Raw genomic sequence first — 27,844 nt, 5'->3', positions numbered from 1 at the left:
GATATTCCCAAAGAAGCAGGCATGTACAAAGTAACGGGATAGAGCTAAGATCTGTATCATGTTTCAAATCCAGAGTTTCATTTAATTGTTGTTGGCTTTTTTTTTTAATATTTTTTTAGTTGCAGGTGGACAAAATACCTTTATTTATATTTGTTTCTAAGGATCAAACCCAGTGCCTCACATGTGCTAGGCAAGTGCTCTGCCACTGAGCCACAGCTACAGCCCCATCAAATCCAGGGTTTTATCCCACCAGTCCCTTCTCCCTCTGAGGAGCAGTAGATAATTTCTTTTTCTTATTGACTCCACCTGATAAGTAGGTGTGGTACAGATGGGAAGATAAAGATCCAAAACTGCTAATATTACAGGAACTAGAAGGTATGTGTTTCCAGCAGAATTTCTAGTATATTCCCATAAGAGTGCTGGATTGACTCATCATGCATCCATGATAAGAGAAGCAAACAATGATTTGCCCAATCTAGTTTAAAGCAGAATCAGGACTAGAATATCTGGTTTTTAAGTGATATTTTGGTCTCATTCCTATGGGATTCTGTAGTTTGGGCAAGAGAGCTTGACTCTTTTAGGTTAAAGAGCAATCATATCTTTTTGTGTTTGTTAACATTAAATGCCTCATGAAGGAAAAGTTCACAAATGTTCATAGACCCAAAGAAAAGTACTTACACTTCCCTCTCCCTTCTTCCTTCGTGCCACCATAGGCTTGGATAAAATTGAATTTCTCCAGAGCCATGAGAACCAGGAGATCTACCAGAAGGCCTTTGATCTTATTGAGCACTACTTTGGTGTAGAAGATGATGATAGCAGCCTGGCTCCCCAAGTGGATGAAACGCAACAGCAGTTCATCTTCCAGCAGCCTGAGGCCCCCATGGAGGGCTTCCAGCTATAATGTCTGCCTCCGGGGAGGGGAGGGAATGGGAAGCACCACCAACCAGCAGAGGAGCAGCCCTCTGGTGGGCGGGAAAACAGCCCCCCCACCATCAGCCACCACATACCTGCTGCCCTGGAGACTGTGCTCTTGACCTGCTCCGCCCCCTTCCCTGGAGGGAGCACCCTCTGGACTGACAGAACCATCTGAGGCTCACATTTGGGTTTTGTGACAAGAAGGGGACGTGTTGGGTTTTTCTTCCTTACACTATATTTTGGCTGCACACATGTCTTTAACCCATGAGCCCAGGGGTAGACAAAGGAGGACTGAGGTAATCATTTTGCACCTTTTTTTTTTTTTTTTTTTTTTTAATCTTAGTGGTGACTTCCTTCCTTTTATCTTCCTTCATCTTTCCCAGTCCTCTGCCCTTATCTGTGTAATTCTTATCTTGGGTACTTGAGCAGATGGAATATTCCAGAGGTGGGAGGTGGGAGGGGAAGGGAGAAATCCAAAACAAAGTGTTCTTGCTCTGACAGAATATTAATCTTATATGCTTGGATTGAGTTATTTAATTTGTTTTTCTTTTGCACATTTTTCTTGTATTAAGGTTGCTCTTCCTAAGACCATGAGTTCCTGATTTTAGGAATCCCAGCTGCCAGCATTGTCTGGGACTAGAGGCTGATTGGGGAGGCTATCATGAGATATAGGCCCCTCTCTCCTCTGAATATTTGCCCAGACTTCTTTAATTTGGGAGACCCCCTCACTCCCCTGGGGCAAGTACACAGTGGGAGTAGAGGGAAGGAGCACATGCCTTCAGCAGGGCTTCTCCTGTGTAGCTACTGACCCCCATGTTTCCTACCCACCTTCTGAATGGTGCAACCCAACTTCATTTGTTTACTTGAAAATTCCCCTCAGAGTTGAGTGAACCTCTGAGGTGACTGTATTTTCTTCTAAGCCCAAGACAGGGGGCTGTGGTCCTTCCTTTCTCCTGAGGAGAAAGACCTTGATCTGGTGACCCATAAGTTGCAGAGGAGATTGGAGTGAGAGTGTCATGTATTGGGATAGTCAGGGATCCCTGCCCTTAGCCTTTCTTCTTCCTCTTCCATAGTTGGATCATGTATATTTTACTTCCAAAGGAGAGAATGTTAAAATGTTCTGTATTTTTTTATATTCTATATAATTAGGTAGGTCAATCTTAATTGGTCCTTGGAGGAACTGTCTGTAACTTCTGTGAGTAGGAATATACTGTAAGAAAGACCAAAAAAAGAAATGTGGAGGCTCTCCCACGTAGAAGGTCTGAACTTGGTCCTTTTCCTCTCTGGTTATAGTCTGGGCCACCAGCTGGGACCAGCCCTCAGCTCTAGAACCTTTATAAAGCAGGTCAGTATGGTTTGAATTGTCCCAGTACCTAAAGAGAGCAAAGACAGCCTCAAGGCTGGTGAAGTCTACCATCAGGAAATCCAGAAAGTAATCTTACCTTTTCAAAATCAATAAAGGCTGTTGTCCACACATGGCTGCCTCTCCTATTATCATAGAAACTTAGCAGCCTTATTTTTTTTGTGTGTGTGTGAGATCTGTTGTAACCTTCCCTGTTTGGGATCCTTGTATCTGGTTTGAGTTTGCCCTTCTTTGTGACAATTTTAGTACACATGCCTTTTCTTTCTCTCAGAGTAAAGCTAGTGCAGTGCCTCAGTGACTTTCCTGTGCCTCTGAATGGGTTATACATGATAGTATTCCCTGGCTGTTGAGGTTGGGGGTGTAGGAAGTTGTCAACTTAGTGTAGACCAGCTATGGTGCTGATGGTACAATCTGCCCTGCCCCTGCATCCTCACTGTGGTGAGAAATGTCCTGCCCGGCACTGCACTTCTTATCCCCTTTTGGCTCAGGTAAAACACTATACCCCTCTGCTTATAGATCTAAAGTTCAGATTCTTATTGTCAACCATTGGTGTTGAATTTGTCCTTGGCTTCTATCTTTGAGGTCTCACTCTAGAGAAAGGTGGTTTAGGATTGGTAGTTGATACGGAAAAAATTATACCAATGTTATACTGCTTTGAGGCAGATATCACTCATCAGCTTAGCAAAAATTGCTGCCAACCCCCAATCTCCTAGGAAGGCAAAAGGCAGGACCTTTTCCATTTACCCTGCTGCCTCCATTACAAAACTGTTCTATAGTTAACAGAAAAGCCTACCAGTTGTAGAGTACTTGCCTTACATGCACAAGGCCCTGGGTTCAATCCCCAGCACCACAAAAGAAAAAAAAGAAAGAAAAGCCTACCACCACCATTGGCTTTGTCCAAAGGGCAGAGCAATTTTAGTAGGATCTACTTTGTACCTCTCAACGGTTAAGTCCTTGATGTCGAAGCTACAGTCTTATTGTGAGACATAAATGTCCTGCTTTCCCAGCTGTTCCTTCAAAATTATTTTAGCTTCAGATCTGGATTCTTCTGTACCAGATGAAGACTTTGTTGGTCATCTGTCTCCTGCTTAAAACCAGTTTTCTCCAAAGACTTCAAAGGCTGAATTGTATTGGGGGCACAACTCGAGGACAGATTTCAGAGAAAAGTGAACTCTAAGCGCCTTGTGTCTTCCCTGAACCATGTTTTCTCCTTAGTCTTCCTTTCTGTCCACAGAAGCAGTTACATTATCTTTTGTATCTCCTCCTCTCCTTTGGTCATCTTTAGAGAGCCACTCTTTGTGGACAACCCCCATCTGGACTAAGTGAGGGCAAAACTTGACCTAAGTGAGGGCAAAACTTTCTTTCAAATTTCTGAATGTTATTACCAGGATGAAGGGGCTTCCCAGACCACTGTAGAAGCTAGAAAAGCCAAGGCATGTTTTTGGAATCCTTGTATGTTGGCACGTGGTTCATATATCCATTTTAAGATATTAGTCCATGTATTAGATACTATTTTGAATAATGCCAGCTATTCTTTATTGCCACCCCCTCTAGGCATCCCATCCCCAAATCTTTTCTGGTATAGGGTGTATGGTCTTAGAAGTCTGTCTTCAGTTGCCAGCCATCCCTGTCATAATGGCTGCAGCTTTCTGACAGAACCATATGGGTACCATCCTCAGCTTGCCAGCCTAGTTACTTGGGTCTCTGGCATAAATGAACCTTCCAAGGAGTAGGTAACTTCAGCTTTCAGAGACCATTGGGGTTTCCCCTTACCTGGATCTTGCAGAGATCTACTGCTTCAACCCTCTTTGCCCTGGAAGCCATGTCCCAGAAAGCTAAACTGCACAGATTATAGCTGCTATTGTTCTTAGTTAAGGGAGAGGAAAAGGACTTTTAGGCACAGAACTCTTTGGTTTCTCTCAAGCCAAACCAGTTCAAAATGAAAACTGTTCAGCAGACTGTACTGTATTTTCATTTTCTCATGTCTACCTGCCTGGAAAGCAGGAAACTACCCATGGAAATCACCCCATGTGCCCCTCTTTGAAGGCCCCAGCTCTTTTGTTCAGGCCTCATCTCTTTTCCCGTAGGCTCACTCAACTTTGTATCCATTGTCTTGGAATCCCTCAGTAGATTGATTTTATGAGTCCAGATTCTAGATTTTCTGTTGAAGGCAGGGAGCCAGTTTCTCCAAGTTGCTCTAGGCACTCCAGAGATTCAAGAGGAAGGACGGGCTAGCTGAGGGTTCCCTGGAAGGCTGGAGAAGGGTGCAAGGTTTAGTGCCCTGAACCAAAGGAAATGCTCATAACCACCAGCAGATTCTTCCAGGTAGTAACACCTTGGTATTGAGGGTAAGGCTAAGACTGTTGATTTCTCAAGGCCATTTAAGATTGCACATTCTAGTCCAACCTTGTCCAGTATTTTACCTTTTGGATTGATTGTTTTGTTAAACAAGCTGAGATTTGGGCACTGTATGAATGGATCTGTGAATGGGTGTGCATTAGCTGTTCTGTGGCCAACACCTTTGTAAATGATGCAGTCATCCTATTATCTATTCTCTAGCCCCACCCCTGAATAAGACCATAGCAAGAGCTGGGTGCAGTGGAGGCTGAAGCAGGAGGATCTTAAATTTGAGTCTAGCCTGGGCAACTTAAAGGGACCCTGTCTCAAAGACCAAAAAAGGGCTGATGGTATGAACTCCTGAGTTCTGACCCCAGTAAAACACCAATACCAAGACAACAGAAGAATTTGATGTCAAGAACAACCAAATCTGTGAAGTAAAACTCATTTTCCTCTGAGAGGGAATTTTGCTTCAGGTCTGAACTACATGCAGGACCAAAGCTGGCACTGAAAAAAACAGCAGAATTAAATTTGAGGGCCCAGAAACACCCTGGGAGAAAGGTTTGTGTGGTTTCTCTGCAGGGACTTAGGCCTACTGCCTACTTTGGGGCCAGCATGACTTCTGATGCCCACATTAGCACATACCAGAATCCTTCTGCTACACACTAGCCCTGCCTGTTTGTGTAGATTCACTTTTCGGCGCTGGTTTTGAGAAACCTGGAAGCCCTGCTCAGGGGTCTGTGAAAGAAGTCGGAGCTCAGATCCTGAGACTGTGGGAATCTCTGACTCAGTATGTCCTTAAAGAGCCCACACTACGTAAACCCTCAGGCCCAAGTTTTGGGTATTGGCTTTTTTAGCCTGCTTTTGTGGGAACTGCCTTACAAAACAAGGGAAGGAGACATGAGGTCTCAGCCACCCAACAAAAAGATAACCCCTAAGGTACAGCTTGGGTTTCTAGCTAAGGACCCTAAGAAGGTGAATCAAATCCTCCTGTTTTTCTTTCCAAAAAACTCATTTGCTTTTATTTTTCTAAGAACTGTAAACTCTGGCCATTTTCCACATTCTCAGGGCCCCTGGGTAGACAGAAAAAGCTTCATGATTTCAGAGCAGACATAGGCCAAGAAACCATGGCATTTGAGTGTGCTGAGCCCAGACAAATGATATTTATATACACATCCAAATTTGAAGAGAAAATGTATTTCTTTAGGTTTCAAACAAACACTGTAATAGATATAAAGCAAAAATAAAAACCTGTTGCAAAGTTCTAAATCGTCTTCTTTGGTTTGGAGTGATCCTAGAAGTGAACAAGGAGAATACGTTCTCATTTGTAACTCAGCAGTGAAGATAAGAATTATACCAACTTGGGTGAAATGGAATGCATGTATAGGTGAATCTCCTCAGAGGCTCAGACAGGAGAAAAGCTTGAGCTTAGGAGATATAGCTCAAAAAAGACACCAACCTGCTCCAACTATATTTAATTGGCCTTATTGAAATTTAATGAACTCATAAATTGTACATTTAAAGTGTGTGATTTGACAAGAGATACTTGTGCTCATGAAACCATCAGTACAATCAAGATAAACACCTCCGTGACCTCCCCCCATATCCATCATTTCTAAAAGTTTTTACGTGCCCAGTTTAGATGTGGCATCCTCCAAAGGCTCACGTGTAAGACAAGGCAAGAAGTTTCAGAAGAGAAATGATTGGGTTGTGAGAGCCTTAACCCAATCCCATGAGGTATTAACTGATTGCTGAAGGCTGGTAGGTTGTGGTTGAAGGAGGTGGGCTTCGGGGGGTGGCTCTGGGGGCATATATTTTGTACCTGGAGAGTGGAGTTCGCTCTCTTGCTTCATGGTGATGTGAGCTGCTTCCCTCTGCCACGTTCTTCCACCATGATGTTCTGTCTCACCTCAAGCCCCAGGAATAGAGGCTGGCCTTCCATGGACTAAGACCTCTGAAACTCTGAGCCCTCAAGTAAACTTTTCTTCCACTACCGTTGTGCTGGTCAGGTCATTTAGTCACAGCAACAAAAAAGCTGACTAAAGCATGCCCCTTGGGAATTTCTGCTTCTTACACCACCCCAAGCAATCACTGATCTGTGTTCTGTCCTGTAGTTTAAAGAAATCCCAGAAAATGCAACCTAAAGTATTCTGACCACTCCAAATTCAGCACCACTCTACACTTCTTTTAAGACTGAAAAATTCACAAATTCCTCCCTTTGGTTTAGATCAATTCCTAAAGCAGAGATTACAGTCAAGCAACCAGAAAATTGAACTCACAAGGAAGATTCTGAATGGCAGATAAAGTAATTAGTTGCCAACATTTCTTTGTTTTCTGCGCTGGAGATTGAACCCAGGGACTCTTCATGCTAGGCAAGTGCTCCCACCAATAATCTACACCATGCCCAAATAAGTCTTGGAAAAGTACTACCTGGCAGTATTGGCCTGAGTTCCTGCTCAGCAAAACCTGCAAGAGCTGTTTTGTTTTACTATAATCAAGTCCACTGCCAACTGGTTCCCTAAGTCTAGCAGGTGCTAACATTGTGCATATATATTGCTTAATAGGAGAAAGTGACTTTTGTTTGGGAGGGGGATGCCACTGAAATGCATCCCCAGCTGTCTTGATTTTTCTTTTGTTTAGGGGGAGGGGCGGTAAGGGCAGATTGAACTCAAGGGCACTTAACCACTGAGCCACTACCCAGCCCTATTTTGTATTTTATTTAGAAACAGGGTTTCATTAAGTTGCTTAGCACCTTGCTTTTTTTTTTGTTTGTTTGTTTTAAATTTTTAATTATAGGTGGACACAATATCTTTATTTTTATGTGGTAGCTGGGTATCAAACCCAGTGCCTCATGCATGCTAGGCAAGCACTCTACCTCTGAGCCACAACCCCAGCCCCCAGTGATGAAGCTGGCTTTGAACTCACCATCCTCCTGTCTCAGCCTGTGGAGCTGCTGGGATTTCAGGACTGCCCCACCCCACCCAGCCTTTGATCTTTCATTTTGAGACAGGGTCTGAAAGTTACTGTGGCTGGCCTCAAACTTGGATCCTCCTGCCTCAGCCTCCCAAGGAGCTGGGATTACAGGCCTGTACCACCACACTCAGCTTTTACTATATTATCTGGTCTGTAACACCTACTTCCTATGGAAACCCATCAGGGCCTGATTTATATGTTTCCCCTTCAGGACATTTCCAGACTTGTAGAGTGTCTAGTATGCATAAGGCCCTGGGTTTGATCCCCAGCATTGCCTTGCCATGGGGAGGGATTTCCCATACGTTTTTCTGGGAGTAATCAGGGACTTGGTTTTTAACAGACCTGGATTCCAAATCTTTCTGAGCCTAGGTTCCATCATTATACTGTCATACCATGTTGCTTCTCATCTCCTGGTAAAAGTAAATCTTAGTCAGGTGCAGCGTTGCATGCCTGTGATCCCAGCCACTGTAATGCCAGGCAATTGGGAGGCTGAGGAGTATCTCAAGTTCCAGGTGAGCCTGGGCAACATAGGGAGAGACAACCTGCCCCCTGCCTTACAAAGGGGAAAAAAAAAAAAAAAAAAAAGCATCTTGGAGCTGCCAAAAACTTGAAGAGTCTATAGAACACTGGACCTAAAACGACCCTGCACCATATTCAGGTAGAGGAAGGAGAAGCTGTACTCCATTTGTGTACAATGTGTCAAAATGCATTCTACTGTCAAGTATAACTAATGAGAACATATTAAAAATATGTTTTTAAAAAGGTCCTAAAACAATGACTATTTGGCACAATTTACAACATACTCTACCCGCAGCCTGGTGAGAACCTCTGGGACTAAAGCATTTAGCCACAGTTCTTGCAAAAGTTCACTGACTTGTAAGTAAACAGTAATTTCAACACCACTACCGATGCTGTAATAGAACTCTATACAGAGCTAGGGAGCTAGGAGAGATTACACAGCACTGGGAAGGCTCTGAAATGACCTTTGAGCTGGACCTCATAAAGATTCTCTTTTTCCACAAGGGCATTTTGGAAGAACATCTGCAAAAACCTGAAATACGTTGGAAACAGTGAAAGTTGCAGCAAAAACGACAGGGGATGGAGAGAACTGACTGGAAACAGAAACCAAACAGCACTTAAGTTCAAATTCCAGGTGTAAGATTTTGGGGCTTCATTACGTTATCTATAGACAGTGAGAATAAAGAATGGATCTTTCTTTGGAAAGAATGTTTGGCCTTTTTCAGCGTTAGTTCATGTGCAACCTGAACTTTGTAGAGTGAGCCAAAGAAAAGCCTCATGAATCTACCTGAGGCCAAAATGCCCATGCAAGGACCCCTTCCTAATTGATCGGCTGCCAAGCTGGTGATGGAGAGAGGAAAAAAATAATGTACTTTTACAAGTTACCTGAACTTCACTTTAGGGAAAGACGGCCATGGTGATTATTTATTCTCTGAGTAAAAGGCAGGGTAGCGAATAGCTAAGATGGGTGTCAGACTTCCTGGTTTGAGTCCCTGCTTTGGCCAGTCAATATTTATGTGGCCTTGGAAAAGTTTTCTAGCTTTTATCTTACTGTCCCCCACCCCCACATTACAGGACAAATATTATTTATCTCAAATAATTGGGGATGGAGCTACTGGTAAAGGTGAATCTTAGCCAAGTGCAGCGTCGCATGCCTGTGATTCCAGCCACTGTAATGCCAGCCAAATGGGAGGCTGAGATACTGGGAAAGCACACTATCGGCGCCCAAAGAACTGCTATTATAAAGCCTCCGGTGGGGTAAGGAAAAGAAAAAGAATGCCCACAGCAAACTAGTGATTAACCCTGGACTGCAGATCTGATTCCCCGCGCGGAACTCTCCCTCAAGCTCACAGATTTCCTCGGTAGTCAAGGATGTGTGTGGCCACGGAAGAAAGGCTGATGGAGGCGTGCAGAAAACAAAAGGCAGGCGCAAGTGTTTGGGGGCCGAATCACAGTATCTGCGCGATAGAAACGAGGCTGAGTGGGCACCCGTGGAGAATGAATGGCGCCTTTCGGACTTCCAAGGTATTCTGCCTCCCAGGACGATAAGCCCTTTCTATTGCATCTTGGGAGCTGTGGCTAACCCCGATGCATGGAGGGACGGGTAGTCTTTCCCTCCCCTGCTTCCGCTACGCTCCCGCCTCAAAGGCCGCCTTCATCCATCTTTCCCAGCAAGCTCCGCGCCAGCGCCAGCCGCTGATTGGCTGCAGTAAGAGCAGGCAGCCTGCCGGCAGCGGTTACCCGGGGTTTCCGGTACTAGGCCAGAGCGGGGAACACCGTCCGACGTCGGCGGTGAGGTGAGTACAGCTGCGGTCGGTAGGACGAGAGTGTCAGAGGGCCTGTGGGCCCGGACACATCGGCTACTGGGGGAATCGCGTCAATTCCGTGCGTGGGCTGTAGCGAGGCGGTCGTCTTGCGCATGCGCGGGCGTTCGGCGCGGCTGAAGGGCGCGCGGGGCGTGGGTGGCTGCGCGCGCGCGCGCGCGCGAGGCCCACGTGGGGCCTGGGGGGCGGGGGAGGGGTCGGGACTCGAGCGTCCCGCCACGTCAGTCTGCGGCCGGGAGCCAATCCCGCGCTCGGCTTGCGGTGAGGGGGCCGTGTTCGTGCCGGGAAGTGGCTCTGGGAGAAAAGAGGCCTCTTTCCTCACCCCCTTCAGGAGCAGCGCCCCGACAGCCTGCCAGGGCCCGCTAGGGCCCCCTGACTGGCCAGAAACCGAGTACCATTGACGCCCTCTGGCGAAGTTCGGCCAGGTTGTTTGTTGGAAGAAGCTTTGTGCGCCTGGTATTGGAATTTCTGGTCCAGGCTGCGAAGAATTTGGAAGTCTGGAAAATAGCAAGTGTGTGTGTTTCTAAAGGATCTGCCTCTAACCTAGCATTACAAATCACAATGAAGAACCAAGACAAAAAGAATGGGACTGCCAAACAGTCCAACCCAAAAAGCAGCCCCGGGCAACCGGAAACAGGAGCAGAGGGACCCCAGGGGCGGCCCAGCCAGTCAGCACCTGCGACAGAAGCTGAAGGTTCCACCGGCCAGGCGCCTGGGAAGACGGAGGGTGTGTGCCAGCTCTGCTTTTCCGTGGGCGGGGGGAGGGGTTTATGGTACCAGCCTTGCTCCTGGAGTTAGAGGTTGAGGCCACCATTTACCCAGGAAGGAGGAAAAACAGAGTGGGAGGAGATAGTGCCCCTTCTGTGCGAGCCCCACGTTTCCTGGGGACATGGTAGAGCCTCCCCTCTTAAGACCTGGAACAGAACTCTTGGGAGCAGGCTCTGGCAGGATTTAATCAGGTGGCGTCCAAATGAGACACCCGTCAGCAAAGCAGTGTCCCCACTAGATATACCTCAGTCACCAGTGGGTAGTTGTCCTTCATATTGGAGGCATTTCTAGAATTATTTGAATAGCAAGACCTAGCTTTTGAAGGGAAGGAGATGGATTAGAAGTTAAGCTCCTGCTCTATGCCAGCCCTGCCCTACGTGCTGGATACTTAATGTTTGTTTTCTCCTGTGCACATAACATATTTGGGTGGTAGTAAGAAATAGGTAAATCATTTTGTAAGCTAATAAACTGAGGTTTAAAGAAGTTGGACAACATTTAATCCAAACTAGTGAGTTTGGGTCTGAAAATAATGCCAACCCATAGCGTAACCATCTTACTTCTCACTCTACCTCTTGTTTTTTCTTGCTGAAGGGGCTCAAGCCAAAGCAGTTCAGTCTGGGGCCCTCCGTGATGTCTCAGAGGAGTTGAGCCGCCAGTTGGAGGATATTTTGAGTACATACTGTGTGGACAACAATCAGGGGGGCCCAGGGGAGGATGGAGCACAGGGTGAGCCAGCTGAACCTGAAGATGCAGAGAAGTCCCGGACATATGCAGCAAGGAATGGGGAGCCTGAGCCAGGAACCCCTGTAGTCAATGGCGAGAAGGAAACTTCCAAGGGAGAGCCATGCACAGAAGAAATCCGTACAAATGATGAGGTTGGAGACCGGGACCACCGAAGGCCACAGGAGAAGAAGAAAGCCAAGGGTCTGGGTGAGAAAGGGCAGCTTTTTGGAATGCTAGTGAGGGGAGGGAGTTTGGTTCTGACATTCCATGTACTAGCCTGCCCTGCTAGAATTCAGAGGAAAGTTTACTTCTCAGAGCAGCTGGTTTCCATAGTTTAATCAAGGCAGGGGATGCTGGATATTCTCTATTCAAAGCCTCCTGGTCTTGGGAGCAAGTGGGTCTGAAATCCATCTGGTTCTCTTGCTGAGAAAATGAAGAGCAGGAGCCTTTTTTTTTTTTTTTTTTTTTTCTTAGTTTTCGGTGGACATAACATCTTTGTTTGTATGTGGTGCTGAGGATCGAACCCGGGCCGCTCGCATGCCAGGCGAGCGCGCTACTGGTTGAGCCAAATCCCCAGCCCGAGCAGGAGCCTTTGATAGACTTTTTTGAGGGGGAAGGGGATGGAACTGGGGATTGGACTAAAGGGCACTCAACCACTGAGCAACATCCCCAGCCTTATTTTCTATTTTATTTAGAGACAGGGTCTGACTAAAATGCTTAGTGCCTCACTTGGAACTCGAGATCCTCTTGCCTCAGCCTCCTGAGCCACTGGGATCATGGGCGTGCGCCACCACACCCGGTCCCAGATAGACTCTTGAGCACCATTTCTAATCTGCTATGTGACCTTGGGAATGTCCTTTATCTCTTTGGATTTTTTTTTTTTTTTAAAGTGGGGGAGAGAGAGAGAGAGATAGAATTTTAATATTTATTTTTTAGTTCTTGGCAGACATAACATCTTTGTTTGTATGTGGTGCTGAGGATCGAACCCAGGCCGCTCGCATGCCAGGCGAGCATGCTACCGCTTGAGCCACATCCCCAGCCCCTCTTTGGATTTTAATATCCATGTCTACATTAAGAGAATTGGACTAAACAAGGGTTGAAAACCAAAACCCAGTTGTCTGGATAAGCCAAATTAGACAGGAGGCCTTATGAGGACCAAGAGTGGGCCTAATTCAACCTGATTCAGCCACAGTTGCATGCACTCAACTGAATAGCTTAACAAAAGGCAACTAAAGTAGTAGAAACCAAATAAAACCCATCTGTGGGTTGAATTGGACCTCTGTCACTGGTTAGCAGTTTTCATGATGATTTCTTCAGGCCTTCTAGGGTTAACACTTCAGGAGCCTGGTCTGTGCTGTGTACAGAGAAGGCCTTCAGGGGAGGCAGATGGAAGGCTCCCTTATTCAGGCACAAGACAGTAAGGAAAAAGCAGTGACAGTTCAACAGCTGTGTGTATGTGTTTAAGAATCTAGGTTAGGTCCCTGTCCTAGTCCCTATTCCCCTAACTTTTTTTTCTTACAAAAAAAAAAAAAAAAAAAACACTTAGGACCACATATATGGAAAGGATGTTCATTTTAAAATTCGTCATTTGGCTACATTTGTTGGCAAGAGTTAATTTCTCAAGGAGGCCAGGACTCTTATTCCTACCTCTGTCAGGCCTTCCTTGCATTGAAACAGTAGCATTAGGTCACCTTTTGTCATTTGGTAGAGAAGGCAGTTTTTTCCTCCTACTAGTGTTACTCAACCAAAGAGATTCCACAAAAATTCAGTCCTTTATTTAATAAGGATTCATTAATGAACACATGCTTTGTGGTGGCACTATGGACACTACTGGTGCTGCAATGATGTGCAGGATTCAGCTGGTTCCAACCTTGTTGAAGCACCTAGTCTAGTAGGGAATGTGGCCAGTTCAACAGGCAAAACAGAAAGTGTGATAGGGGAGGGTTACCTCAGTGCTCATAAGTGTGAGCCTGAGAGTGGGTGAGGGGAGGTGAGCCCTAGAAGGGGGTATCTACCTTTGCTCCTTTTGCTTTATAGGGAAGGAGATCACATTGCTGATGCAGACACTGAACACACTAAGCACCCCAGAGGAGAAGCTGGCAGCACTGTGCAAGAAGTATGCTGAACTGGTCAGTTTGCCCCTTCCACTGTCATCCCCCTGCCTTTGTAAAGTCATCAGACCACCTGGCATAGGGCTATGTGGAGCAAGTGACTAGCTTAATTCCTGTTGAACCTTTCTCTGAACCTTTCCCTCATCTGTTAAATGGGAGTCAATTCCCATCCTCCCACTTTAGTGCTAACAATGAGGTAAAACTTCACATTGTACTAAGAATTGAACTCAAAAAAAAAAAAAAAAAAAAAATTGAACTCGAGGGCACTCAACCACTGAGCCAACCCCAGCCTTACTGTATTTTATTTAGAGGCAGGTTCTCATTGAATTGCTTAGCACCTCACTTTTGCTGAGGCTGGCTTTGAACTCCTAATGCTCCTGCCTCAGCCTCCTGAGCCACTGGGATTACAGGAGTGTACCACCATGCCTGGCAAAACTTTGCATTTCTTGAAAGAAATTTTTTTGGGGGCGGGGGATTATTAAGGATTGAACCCAGGGTGCTTAACCACTGAGCCACATCCCCTGCCCCTTTTTTATATTTTATTTAGAGACAGGGTCTGGCTGAGTTGCTAAGTTGCTGAGACTGGCCTTTGAACTTGAGATCCTCCTGCCTCAGCTTCCCAAGCTGCTGGGATTATAGGCATGCACCACCATGCCTGGCTTAAAAGAAATTTCTGAAAGAGCAATTTCCAGGTGGTAGAGCCCTACCTAGCTCCTAGTTTGTCAAATTCTATATGATCTTTCCATAGAGTGCTTTTGGATACATGTTCCTAAAATAAGGAGATGCACAGGGCCATTATCACATTAACAAAATTAATGCTAGTCATTTGTTATTTATTTCCCTTTTTCCTCCAGAGCAGTTTTTCATCTTACTGCCTCTTGTTTTTTTTCTTTATGAAATCAATGTATTGCAGAACCAGTTTAATTGTCCTGTATGAGGCATTATTTCTACCTTTATTGTCTTTGTAGTAGCATTTAACTTGTCCCTTTATCTTCGTAGTTCCACTAAGTAAAATGGAAGTTAGTTCTAAAAATTTGATTCAATTGAGGTTCAACATTTGCAAAAATAATTATTCTTAGGTAGTATACTCTGTTTCTTGTAGCATCACAAGAAATACCAAGTGTGGTCTTCCCTCTTTTGGTGTTGAAAGTGTTGACTATATTCAAGGGGGTCAGCCAAATCCCTCTGGACAGGTTTCTCATCAGAATTTGAATTAGTAGGTTCATCTGTTTATGGTCATTACCTGTTTATTTTATTTTATTTTATTATTGTTGTTTACCTATTTTAGAATTCTTTAATTCCATCCACATTTCTTTTAAAGAAAAATTTTTTAACCTTGATTTTATTTATTTATTTCTAAGTGGTGCTGAGAATTGAACCCAGGGTCTCCTACTTGGTAGGCGAGCGCCTTACCACTGAGCCACAACCCCAGTCCCTCCATCCACATGCAACTGGTTATTCTGTTCTGGAAGAAATTTTTCTGGAAAATGGGGGCAATCATAACTTGACTAATGGGATTATTTTAATAACTAAAATAAAGATATAAAGGAAATCACCTTGGGCTGGGTATGTAGTGCAGTAGTAGAGCACTTGGCCTGGCCTACATGATGCCCAGCGTCACAGAGTAAAAAGAAGAAGAAAATACCTCCATTTTGGATAATCTGGCCAGGGAAAGAAGTTAAGGACTGTCAGGCCCAGGAATCACAGTTGTCTGTTGATACTGAAATAACCAAAAATGAGAATAGGAATTGTGTAGAGAACAAGAGTGAACCAGAACTGAAGTCTGGGAGGAATTAGAGGCAGCAATAGGGTCTGTGAATGAGTCTGAGGTGGGGTAGCAGGTAATTTCATCATAGTGTGAGAGTGTCCAGCAAGTTGGGGCCATGCAGTGGTCTGACATATCTTGAGAATTCTGTATCTAAAGTCAGAGCTAGGATAGAAGCTGATCTGCTGGTTGTGTGACCTTACTGGTCCTAGTGAGTGTGCATTCCTGTATTCCTAAGATGGACCCTTGAGTTAATGTGAGGAATTCACAGGAGGAGCATGTAAATCACCAACATTGTGGGCCTATAAGAGTTCTCCTGGCCTGAGCTGCTTCATCTGGTGTTTGGGGATAGGCCAGTGCTCAGCTCAGGAGTTCTTAGAGCTACATAATAATCCCTATAAGGAGACACCGCCCCCCTGCCCCAGGTGTTCAGTGTCCTCCCTATCCCCAGCTGGAAGAACATCGGAATTCACAGAAGCAGATGAAGCTCCTACAGAAGAAACAGAGCCAACTGGTACAAGAGAAGGACCACCTGCGCGGGGAGCATAGCAAGGCTGTCCTGGCCCGCAGCAAGCTTGAGAGTCTGTGCCGTGAACTGCAGCGGCACAATCGCTCCCTCAAGGTAGGCCAAGGGGCCTCTCTGATCACTGGGCTTTGATTGGCTTTCCCCTCAAAAAGTAGTGTAGGTTCACATTATACAGACACATCCAGTAATGCCCCATCTTCAAGAGAACTGCAACCATTGACATGTACTTGTCTTGCATAAGGTAAAGGTTAAGACAACTCCAAATGCAGTGGCCTTAGTATTTCTCAATTAGATGGCAGTCCCATCCTGTGTTAGTCACCTTTCCCTTTTTATAACAAATACCTGAGATAATCAACTTGGGCCTGAGAGGAAGGCAGGGCAGAACAAAACTGCTCACCTCAGTGCTGGGAAGAGGCCACTGGTCCCACCAACCCCTTTTGGGACATACTTCCAATGACCTAAAGATATTTCAGTAGACCCCACTTTTTTTTTTTTTTTTTTTTTTTTTTTTTTGATAGAATTGGGAATGGAACTCGGGGCCTAGCATGCGCTAGGCAAGCACTCTGCCACTGAGCTATACCCCCAGCCCTTTTTATTTTATTTATTTATTTTTTTAATTTTGAGAGAGAGTCTCACTAAGTTGCCCACACTGGCCTCAAATTTGGGATCCTCCTGCTTCAACCCCTTGAGTAGCTAGGATTATAGCCATATGTCACAGCATCTGGCTAGGTCCCCATCTCTTTCTACTAATGCCACACTGGGAACCAAGCCTTTACTACATAAATCTTTACAGGGGACAAAAATCTAAACTATAGCAACTACTAAGCAGATATCCAGTGCTTATCTCAGAGATTATTAGGATCCTGGATCCTGGGCATCTCCTAGGGTGGGTGGGGTCAGTATGGTTAAAGCCTTGTAACTACCATGTCAGCAAGATAGGGGGTTGGTTGGTTGTTTTTGTACTGGGAATTGAACTCAGGGACACTCTACCACTGAGCCACATCCCCAGCCCTAATTTATATTTTATTTAGAGACAGGGTCTCACTGAGTTGCTTAATACCTTGCCATTGCTGAGGCTGGCTTTGAACTAATGATCCTCCTGCCTCAACCTCCTGAGCTGCTGGGATTATAGGCATGTGGCATCACACCCAGCAGCAAAATAGGTTTTGTGTATATATCCTCCCAAGTTTTTATATTTCTTATAGAATTTGAATGTGAATATACAGTGTTTTGCAACTTGTTTTTCTTTGTTCATTCTAGGATTGACCCCAGAGAATTAAGCATGTTAAGTAAGCACTCTGCCACTAAAGTATAGTCCCAGCACTTTATTGAATTTTATTTTGGGTCAGCCTGCCAAGTTGCTCAGGCTAGCCTTAAATTCGTGTAATTCAGAATTCAGAATCCTCCTTAAATTCAGAATCCTCCTGCTTCGTCCTCCTGAGTTGCCAGGATTATAGGCATGGGCCACTAAATTTACAGTGTTGCACACCTGTTATTCCAGCTACTCGAGAACCCGAGGCAAGAGGATCACAAGTTTAAGGACAGCCTGTGCAACTTGCAAGACCTTGTCTCAGAAAAAAATAAAAAGGGCTTAGATTGTAGTTCAATAGTAGAGTACACGGGCTTTGGTCTCCAGTACTGCAGCAAAAAGTAAAATAATATAAATTAATTAAAGGTGACAAAAGTAAAGTTTTACATACAGGTTGTTTTATATATATATATATATATATATATATATATATATATATATATATATATATATATATTTATAATTTATTTTTATTTTTTTTAGTACTGGGGATTAAACTTAGGGGCATGTTACCATTAAGTACATCCCCAGCCCTATTTTGTATTTTGTTTAGAGACAGGGTCTCCCTGAGTTGCTTAGTACATTACTTTTGCTGAGGCTGGCTTTGAACTGGCTGGCTTTGCGATCCTCCTGCCTCAGCTTCCTGAGCTGCTGGCATCACAGGCATGTGCACCACTGCTCCCAGCATATACTGTTCTTTTTTTTGTCACTTTATATAATGTCTTATTTTTTCCTCTCGGTTCATGCAGCACTATCATTCTTTTTTACAGCATTTTTGGATGGATATATGTGTGCTTTTCTTTTGGTACTGGGAATCGAACCCAAGGGTGCTTTACTGCTAAGGCACATCCCTAGCCCTGTTTTGTTTTTTTCCTTTTTTTTTTTTTTTTTGAGACAGGGTCTCACTAAGTTGCTTAGGGCATCATAAAGTTGCTGAGGCTGGAGTTGTTTCCAACTTGTTTTTTTTTTTTTTTTTTTTTTTGACTGGAGATTGAACCCAGGGGCCTTAACCACCAAGCCACATCCTCAGCCCTTTTGTTTTGTATTTTATTTAGAGTCAGGGTATTGCCAAGCTCCTTAGGGCCTGGCTGAGTTGCTGAGGCTGTCCTTGACGTTTCGATTCTCCTGCCTCAATCTCCTGAGCCACAGGGATTACAGGCATGCACTATCACATCTGGCTTCCAATTTTTCATGATTACATAGAGAGCTACAATGAAAATTCTTATTGTATATATCCATAGCCATTTATGTAGAATTTGTAGGATAAATTGCATAAGTGAAATGGCTGGGTCAAAGACTATGCACATTTTAAATTTTAATAGATTTGTCTCAATTGCCTTTTTTTGGGAGCAGGGAGGGTACCAGGGATTGAACTCAGGCATTCGACCACTGAGCCGCATCCTTGGTCCTATTTTGTATTTTATTTAAAGACAGGGTCTCCCTGAGTTGCTTAGTGCCTTGCCATTGCTGAGGCTGGCTTTGAAGTTGCAATCCTCCTGCCTCAGCCTCCTGGGCCACTGGGATTACAAGCATGCCCCACTGCCCAGTTTAGATTGCCTTCTAATGAGGTAGCAGTATATCCCAACCAGCAATCTCTGATTGTCTAATTTTATACTACTCTATTACCCTGGGTATTATTAACTTTCAACAACTTGCTTTCTGGGGTTTCAGGGAAGACAAAAGCACATTAAAACAGGAATACTTAATCTGGAGCCAGGTGGAGTAGCACATAGCTATAATCTCATCTACTTAGGAGGCTGAGGCAGGAGTATCACAGGTTCAAGGCCTTTTTGAGCAACTCAATCTTAGTGAGATCCCATCTCAAAAATTTAAGAGAGTTGGAGGGTACTGGGGATATAGCTCAGTGGTAGAGGTTTTGTCTAGCCTTCATGAAGACCTGCTTCAATCCCCAGTACTGCCAACAAAAAGAATATCTAAAATACTTTCTCTGGAGAATTTAGGAGGTCTAAGCTGTTTCAAAATGTAACTGCGTTTTTCAGGGAATTTCATTGGATATCAATTGATTTACAGAGGGTACATTAGGAAACATCATTGAATGACATCCTGCAGCCTGGCTCCAGGCTTAGTGGCAGAGAGGGCTCTTGGCACAGATCCCTGTGGGATAGTTGTGGGAGCCTTGTGTGCTGGCTAGGGAACAGTGGATGATGATGCTGGGCTGGCTTCTCTGCCCAGGAAGAAGGTGTGCAGCGTGCCCGAGAGGAAGAGGAGAAGCGCAAGGAGGTGACCTCACATTTCCAAGTGACACTGAATGACATTCAGCTGCAGATGGAACAGCATAACGAGCGTAACTCCAAACTGCGCCAGGAGAATATGGAGTTGGCTGAGAGGCTTAAAAAACTAATTGAGCAGTATGAACTTCGAGAGGAGGTGAGGTTGTCATGGATAGCAGTGGTGACCATCAGATTGTGAGGCTCTTGGTGTTTGTGCTGGGTACTAAAGCAACACACTTCAGTCTTCATTCCATTCTTCCTCCTTCCTTGAAAAGAAGAATGTTATTCCTCATAGATGATAAACTTAGGTTGGAGAAGAGACCAGCCTACAACCACACAGTTTACAGTTCCTGTTTTAAAGAACAAGGCCACGTATCTGTTTGAGTTAAAACTATCCACATTTTAAAATGGAGGTGTGTGGTATACCTCCAGCAAAGCTTGGGGCAGCACCTCCAAATCAGACACTTTAGCACTGAAACTTCTAGATACTTCCCTAGATTATAAATAGGTTTATAGTGGTACATTTGAAGTTTGACTGGCAGATTTTGGTATTTCAGTTTTCAGAACTTTTTCTTATTTCATTTTTATTTTTTGTGTTAGTGGAGATTGAACCCATGGATCCCACATGCTAGGTAAGAGCTCTACACCTGAGCTACATCCCCAATTTTTTTTAGGCTTTTTGGAATTTGGAATTCCAGGGGAAGTGCTGGACCTGTAATAGATATGGAATCCAGGGAATATATCCACTGATTTGCGTGCTGCTTGGCTGCCCCTGCCACTTGGAAGGTCAGGGTGTCCCTACCTTGACTAACATTGGCTGCTGTAGCAGGCACTTGAAACATTCAGTCCCTTTTGCCAGTCATGTGTTTTCTGGTCATGAGAAGGGAAATGTGCAGCTACCTTACAGGCCTGGCTGGGGATCTTCTCTGAACTAGGTGCCTAGGGGGATATGGGCAGGACCTGCTCTCTTGGGATTGCTTGTCGGTATTGTGATTGTGTTGTACAGGACCTAGAGGGGAATCCTTGACCCACCCCTTAATTCTTTGTTCCTTGGGGGAAAGGCTGCTTGTAGTTTGAGGGGAGTTAGTCTGGTTTGGGCCCTGAGCTCCGAGAGACATGAAGTCTTTCTGGGCCACTAGAGTGAAGTATCACCTCCTGAGAATCTGAGGATCCTCTCTCTTTCCTTCCCCCAAGGCTGAAGGACTTAATGTTGCCTATGGAGGAGGAGATGCAGGTCAATCAGGCCCTGCAGCTTCTCACTGCCCTCCCTAGGTTCGAGTATTCCCACCTGCTCCTTCTGAGCCTCTGAATTTTAGATCACATGTGACTGGAACTCATCCTTTCCCATACTGGACCTGTCCTCAAGATACCTTCCCTTCTCCATCTGAAAAATAGATTCCCTACATCCCTTTTTTCAGTAAGTCCAGGGGATTTTACCTTCAAAGTAACCTGTGAGTGTATCACCTTGTCCATCCTTCTCTGAACTGAGGTCCCCAGAGCTCCTCCAACAGTTAAGACAGCCATTCCTTGAGATGCATGGTCTAGTCTTTGTCTATAGAAATGGCAGTTCTCTGCCAAATGAGCTAGACTGCTCGTAGAAGTGCTACTTTGCCCTTTCTTCCCACTTACAAGGGAGTCAGGGACTGCAAACGTGAAGACTGCTGGCTCCATGAGGTGGTCAGTCTTGGAGCCAGAGGTTTGATTGTATTAATTGCTTGGCTTCCTGGAATTAATTCCAGTCATTAACCCCTAAGCTCGCCCTAGTCAATCTCAGTGGAAGAGAAACCAGGTGAAGTTGGGATGTTGACCATAATCTTGGTACATGGGGCCCACATCTTGTACATGTTGTTGAAGTCCAGTGTGTAGGATCATGATGGAGGTTAGGCAGTATGCCTGGTCTATGGATGGGGCCTCCTTGAGAAAGGGAGCTCCTAACGTGCAGAACCCTCTCACCATCTTACCTGCAGCATATTGACAAAGTCTTCAAACACAAGGACCTGCAGCAGCAGCTGGTGGATGCCAAGCTCCAGCAGGCTCAGGAGATGCTGAAGGAGGCAGAGGAGCGGCACCAGCGGGAGAAGGATTTTGTGAGGCTCAGGTCCCAGGACTGGGGTGGGGGGAGGGTATAAGGTGGTGGGATAGGTTCTGGTGCAGCTTGGAATCAACTTTGTATTGATGGCAAGTTGTTGCCTGCTAGTCCAGTCAGTTGCCCATACAACAATCCAAGAGCAGGTAGCCTCAGTGAGGTCAGTGCTTGTAGAAAAGAAGGCCAAACAGCCCTGGAGTTTCTGACAATGTCTGGGATTCTGTCTTGGAAATAGCTCCTGAAAGAGGCAGTGGAATCCCAGAGGATGTGTGAGCTGATGAAGCAGCAGGAGACCCACCTGAAACAGCAGGTAAGATAGTGGAACCTGACCCTGGGCCCCATCCTGGGGGTAGTGAAATGGGACCTTCATTCCAGAAGTAGCTCTGCCTAGATTGCTATGTGACCTTGACTGAACCTTTGTTCTTGATTGCACCTCTGTGTTGGTGACCAGGTAGCTAAATGAACTCGGAGGACTTCATTCCTAGCTTGAAAGTTGTGTTGCTTTTGAGGAGATGGGGACAGAAGTTTGTCAAAAGTGGGGGAATCTTGATATTTTGAAATCACTCCAAATCTTAGTTTCCAAATTTAGCATTTTGGATTTATCCTTCCAAATACATGTTTGTTTATTTGTTTTACTGGAAAATGATATCTGAATGCAGTTATTGGGTCAAAGGGCCAGAGAGGTCTGAATATATTGACCAGAGGTACCTTCCAGAGAAGCCCAGTCTTACATGTGGGTTTCTTTCTCATCAGCTTGCCCTGTACACAGAGAAGTTTGAGGAGTTCCAGAACACACTTTCCAAAAGCAGTGAGGTATTCACCACGTTCAAACAGGAAATGGAAAAGGTAATGATAGTCTAGACCAGGTGTGGCTGCTGAATTGAACATGGAATCTGCCGTCAGAAAGCCCCCACTCCATGGGGCCTCCTGGGAAGCTGTTCATAGTTACTGTGATTGATATCTGTAGGGAGCTACCACAGCCTTTTCACCCTGGAGGAGGGGTACTCTGACCTTATATGTGTGTATCTGTGTGTTGTCCTGGGGATGGTGAGGATGGAACCCAAGGCTTGAATGTAATAGGCAAGCTCTCTACTGCTGATCACCAGCCCTGATAATGGACCTTTTTATCCTGGGCCTTGTATGTGTTAAGCATGCATTCTACCGCTGAATATACCCCCAGCAGTAGACATTTAACTTGAGACTTCCTAACTGCGAGGTGGCACAGATGTGATGATCTTTCCCCACTTTGGGAGACAGATTCATAGATAGCCCAGCTCTGACTATTTCCATCTATCATGTAACTTAGATGACTAAGAAGATCAAGAAACTGGAGAAAGAAACTACCATGTACCGGTCCCGATGGGAGAGTAGCAACAAGGCCCTGCTTGAGATGGCTGAGGAGGTAGGTAGAGGGTGACTGGAGCTCGGGGCAGGGGATGCAGTGTATTAGGCTCTTTTATGTTCTGCCAGTCGGTGACTGCTAGTGTGAAGTGGAACTGGATTCCTGTGTATGTCTCTCCAAGTTCAAAGGCAGTATTCCTATTCCCAAAGGGAGGTGGTGAGCCCCATGGTAAGTCTGCAGTTGAACCCCAGGGAGCAAGTAGAAAAATAGGTTGAAGAAGCAGAAAAATTAGGGGTGTCAGTGATTCATGTGGTTTGCATACTGAGTAGCTCAGATAATTTTACTTTGTGGCTTATGGTATTAAAGAAAGGAGCTAACTCTGATGAAACACTTACTGTAGACCAGACTTGCTGAATGTTTTTTTACTTTTTTTCTTAATATTTATTTTTTAGTTTTAGTCGGACACAATACCTCTATTTTATTAATTTATTTTTATGTGGTGCTGAGGATTGAACCCAGGGCCTCACATGCGCTTGGCGAGTGCTCTACTGCTGAGCCACAGCGCCAACCCTAGCTGAATGTTTTAGATATGCCAGTTCACTGAACCCTCTCTTGAGACCTAAGGTTGGTGTTAAGAGTCCTGTTTACAGATGAGATAAGCTCAAAAAATAAGAGTTTTCCCAAGGTCATCTGGTAGAAACTGGAGGAATACATTGTCTAACAAAGCCATGCCCCTTCTCTGTACCATACTACCCCCAGGTGATAGCCAAGCCATAGCATAACCAGGGCTGTTTATGTAAGGGGCCAGCTTTTGACTGGGCTGCTCCCAGCCTTGCTGAATGTTTCCAACTAAGTGGTAGTGAGGTGGGAGATTGCTGGTTGGTACTGAAGAACCCATTTCTCTCCATAGAAAACACTTCGGGACAAAGAGCTGGAGGGCCTGCAGGTGAAAATCCAGCGGCTTGAGAAGCTATGCCGGGCACTGCAGACAGAGCGCAATGACCTGAACAAAAGGGTACAGGACCTGAGTGCTGGTGGCCAGGGCCTCCTCACTGACAGTGGCCCTGAGCGGAGGCCAGAGGCAGCCCCTGTCTCCAAAGAGCAGGTTGGCGAGGGGCCTGGGGTTCAAGCACCCAACTCCCCAAGGGCCACAGAAGTTCCTGGCTGCTCAGGAACACCATCCACAGAAGGATCAGTCCATACAGGGCCCCAGGAGCCCACCTCTGCCACCGCCTAGAGAGCCTGGTGCTTGGGGTGTGCTGGGAAGGGAGCAACAGCTCAGCCAGTCCTGGTCCATACAAGGCTCCCATGCTAAGCAGCCCAGTGCTGAGGCCAGGGTGTTCTGACCTGGCTGGCATCTGATACTTGGCAATTTTGGATTTTGTGGGTCAGTTTTACATATATATGACATATGTGCAAGACCTCATGCATTTATGTCTGTAAGTATACATTGGGCTTGCATTGAGGGTGGGGTGTACGGATGAAGTCAGTGGCTTTCCAGAGCCCTGGAAATCCACAAAATGGCTGCAGACAGGTGTTTACCGCCACTACCCAGTACATAGTACTGTGTAGCAAGTTTGTATGATGAAAGTTCTTGTTGTACACCTGCCAGGTTCATTGTGAGCTAGTGAATCTCATAGAGGCAGTGTCATCTGTAGCTGCCATCACAGTAAGCTGGCAAGACAAGTGACATGAGTGTTTCCCTGCCTAATTTGAGGCTCATACCCCTCCCAGCCCTTCAGAGCTCATGACAGGTGATAACACCCAGGCCAGTCTGCATTCTTTGTGATCAAGGCTTGGGCGGCTTGGGTTCTCCTAGCTCCCCTGGAGGCTCCATTGCTTTTTGTAGCCTGGGAATGGTGCCCATGCTCAAGAGTCTTGGCAGGGCACTTGGAGTTGGTGGTTGAGCTGCTTTCCTGCCTAGGACGAGGCACCTGGAGAATGTTCCTCTGTGGGATGATGTACTGTTTGGGAGCCCCTTGGGCACTGCTTCCCCTGCCCTCTGATAGTGCCAGGACCAGGCCAATGTTGCTTCTCAGTAGCCTTATCATTCACAGGTGCCTCTCTAGCCTGCACAGATGATTGACAAGAGATCACCCAAAGGATTCTTTCTGAAGGTTTTTTGTTTTGCATGTTGATACTTCATACTGAGGATCTTCTGAGGAAGGAAGAGGGAGGGTGCTGTAGCAGTGGTACTGGGTGCCTGGCGTCCATTATCCCACCCTTCACCATCCCACCTGGCTCCCTTGCCATGTTGGTGCTGAGGTTTCCTGTTTGGTAAGATCAAATTATTTAAGAGAAATGAAAGAGCTTCTTATGGCTTTGCCACAAGCTTGCCTATGGGTTTCAATCTTGGGAGGCTACCACTGGTTCCTACCACCACTGTCTCCATGCAGCAGCAGCTGGGCCGAAGGGCCAGCTGCCCTCTTGGCTTTACGGGTCTGTTTCTGCTCTCCTGGCACCCCAACTGTGCAATCCTTGAGGTTTCCCCGACACCTCCTTGCCCAAGAAATGGGTCCTTGGGATTCCACCTCTTCTGTGTGGGAGCCCCCAGTTGTTGTCTGATAGGTAAAGAATGAGATTCAACTGAGCCCTGGAAATCCACAAAATGGCTGGAGATGGGTGTTTACCACCACTACCCAGTATATAGTACTGTGTAGCAAGTTTGTATGATGAAAGTTCTTGTTGTACACCTGCCAGGGTATTTGCCACTCTTTGTATAGAGCAGTTTCTTGGGGCAACAGAATGAGTCTTGGAAGCAGGGCTCTGCTGGGTCTCTAGTGAGCTAAGAGCCTCAGACTAAGATAGGATGGGTAGGGTTTTGCTTCTTGATATACTTCTTTGAACTAGTTTATTATTCCACAGGTCCCTTCATCTGCCCCTAGCCCTTAACTTAAATTCCCCCAGATAAATAGGTTCATGAAGAGTGTTATATAGTCCTGAATCATGTTGAGACTTAAGAGATGGCAAATGAATCCCACCCCTCTTTCCCTTGGGTATCACTGATCCACTTCACAGTGTGTTCTGCTAACCCATAGTATATTCTTAATTCACTCAAGATGCCCCACCAACAATGTAAGTAAATCTTTGCCATCCTTGGCTGAGATCTGCTCTCCTGTGGAGAAGTGTTTTCCCAAGGTCTTTTCCTTCCCTTCTTTGAAGTCCCTGTGTTTGGTGTGTTCCATGCCTCTGCTGGCCCCAATAAGGCCTCCTTTCCCCGGCCCCTGTGCCAGGCTGAGGTGTAGAAATGCCAACTCCACAGAGGGTGTGCTAGATTACAGAGGTGCCAAGAGGAGTCAGAGCTGCCTTCCCCCTTGGAGAAAGTGGAAAGGCCTACAATGGCCTACATAATTGCCTGCCTCACTTCAGCTACCTCTTAAAGCCCATGGGGGATTAGGTCTGTTGGATCCCAGTGTGATGGGATGGGAGGCTACAGTGTGTAGGTGGCCCCGGCTGGACTCCTCCAGATCAGGACCAGGTGGAACCTTGGCTCTCAGCTCCATACATTTCTAGGCACCCAGATCAATCTGTAGATGGGGATTTCTTTTTCTTCCTCTCCCATTGACCAAATCTTACCAATCACTACAGCTGCTCTGCTCACTCTGCTTTCCAAAGTCAGCCTGGGTGCCACTCTAACTGGCCAGGAGTCTGGGCCAGATGTGGGGGAGGTGGCCTGTCCATGAGTGAGGGCCAGTGCCTTCCTCACCCAGGTGAGTCCCATGCACATAACCTCAGTTTTAGGACCAAGAGCTGTGTTGGTTTCTTAGATTGTTAGTTTTCCCTCCAGGGGACCACAGTAGGTGAGGCTTAGAGCCTAGCTGTTGGCTGTGTGAACATGTGTAACTCATGTTCAGGACCTTGTCCAGCTGAGAGCTTCATGCACACCAGATTTTGAGAGGTGTCAGCAGCACTTTTTGTTTGTTGTTTGTTTTCCATGAGATTTTTGGACCATGGGCTGAGCTCAGGCACTTTGTGTACGAATGTTATTTCTGTAAAGACAGTTATTTAAGCCTCCTCCATTCCTACCATGTTGGCCCTCCAAGGACTGACTGAGAGGCCAGTGGAGCTGCCCTGTGCGGGGAGGCTGAAGCCTGCTGAACTGCTGCTCCAGCCCTCACCTTGCACAGCACAGGGTTGATCACTTGGGACAGCCAGGCATTTGCCCGCTCCTCTCACTCTGCCTGGGGAGGGAGCTGCCTGTGTTCCTGTAACTGCTTTCCTTATGGTCCATCCTGGCCACCCAGACTTGTCTGAAGTTGTGCTGACAGCTTTTGGTATTCACAACAGCCAGGGACTTGATATTGATGTATTTTAAACCACATTAAATAAAGAGTCTGTTGCCTTACTTAATCCTCTCTTGCCTTGTGGTCATTTGATGTTTTTGGATACATCTGGTCCCTGCCATCATCACTGATGTCTGGATCTACTGCAAAGTGGCTATGGCTCTGCCTAGCATCCTTTACCTTCCAGTGTTTCCTCCTGCCTTTTGGCAGTCACCACAGACTCTCGGGACACTGACATTTACTTAAGCTGCCTTTGCCCTTGGCAAAGTTAGCATGTGAGATGATTTTTTTTTTTTTTTTAACTCAAAAAATGTCCCTGAGCAAGGCACACTGGTGCATACCTGTTAATCCCAGCAGCTTTGGGAACCTGAGGCAGGAGGATCACAAATTGAGACCAGCCCCAGCAACTTAGTGAGACCCAGTCGTCTTTAAAAAAAAAAAAAAAAAAAAGTCTGGGGATGGTAGTAATTAGGCAATTAACCTGGAAGTCCAGGTGAACTTTTATTAGAGGGTAAGGGAAATGAGGCTAGGGGCTTAAGCTTGTGCACCAGGCTAAGGAATTTAGGTCAAATCTAAAGGGCAGGGAAGAACCACTGAATGTTCAAGTGGAAACCAGCACATACATACTTGTAATCCCGATGATTCCAGAGGCTAAGGCAGAAGGATTGCAAATTCAAGGCCAGCCTAGGCAATTTAGCAAGACTCAGCCCGAAAAAATAAAAAGGCTTAGTGATAAAGTACCCCTGAGTTTAGTCCCCAGTAATTTGTAG

General features: G+C 45.7%; 2 protein-coding genes across 4 annotated transcripts in view; both read left to right on the top strand.

Moving 5' to 3' along the window:
- The window catches only part of Kpna6 (karyopherin subunit alpha 6), a 60,296-nt gene extending 54,412 nt beyond the window's left edge, over window positions 1-5,884 (top strand). For both annotated transcript variants that reach the window (XM_076860845.2, XM_076860846.2), the window contains exon 14: window positions 714-5,884. In XM_076860845.2, the coding sequence (XP_076716960.1) occupies window positions 714-901 (188 nt within the window). In that variant the 3' untranslated portion in view covers window positions 902-5,884. The remainder of the gene's footprint in view (window positions 1-713) is intronic.
- A 3,908-nt stretch (window positions 5,885-9,792) lies between these two features.
- Txlna (taxilin alpha) lies at window positions 9,793-27,141 on the top strand. Of its 2 annotated transcripts, none has more exons than XM_076860844.1 (11): window positions 9,793-9,903; window positions 10,478-10,657; window positions 11,290-11,628; window positions 13,459-13,550; window positions 15,749-15,919; window positions 19,326-19,520; window positions 21,331-21,450; window positions 21,685-21,759; window positions 22,203-22,295; window positions 22,756-22,851; window positions 23,702-27,141. In XM_076860844.1, the coding sequence occupies exons 2-11, from the start codon at window positions 10,492-10,494 to the stop codon at window positions 24,026-24,028; spliced, it is 1,674 nt and encodes a 557-aa protein (XP_076716959.1). In that variant the 5' UTR covers window positions 9,793-9,903; window positions 10,478-10,491; the 3' UTR covers window positions 24,029-27,141. The 2 variants fall into 2 exon arrangements, with proteins under 2 accessions (XP_076716959.1, XP_076716958.1); XM_076860843.1 differs by having other exon boundaries at window positions 10,262-10,657.
- Window positions 27,142-27,844: the final 703 nt, after the last annotated feature.

The sequence above is a fragment of the Callospermophilus lateralis genome, chromosome 7 (assembly GCF_048772815.1).
Source record: "Callospermophilus lateralis isolate mCalLat2 chromosome 7, mCalLat2.hap1, whole genome shotgun sequence".
NCBI classification, from domain to species: Eukaryota; Metazoa; Chordata; class Mammalia; order Rodentia; family Sciuridae; genus Callospermophilus; species Callospermophilus lateralis.
The sequence above is the reverse complement of the archived record's forward strand: the minus strand, read 5'-3'. Positions and strand labels throughout refer to the sequence as shown.

Excerpts from the sequence above, each read along its gene's own strand:
- Txlna (XM_076860844.1), top strand. The coding sequence starts at position 10,492 with ATGAAGAACCAAGACAAAAAGAATGGGACTGCCAAACAGTCCAACCCA. Across the intron at positions 11,629-13,458 it reads GAAGAAAGCCAAGGGTCTGG|GGAAGGAGATCACATTGCTG; the intron begins GTGAGAAAGGGC and ends TTTGCTTTATAG. Across the intron at positions 19,521-21,330 it reads AGTATGAACTTCGAGAGGAG|CATATTGACAAAGTCTTCAA; the intron begins GTGAGGTTGTCA and ends TCTTACCTGCAG.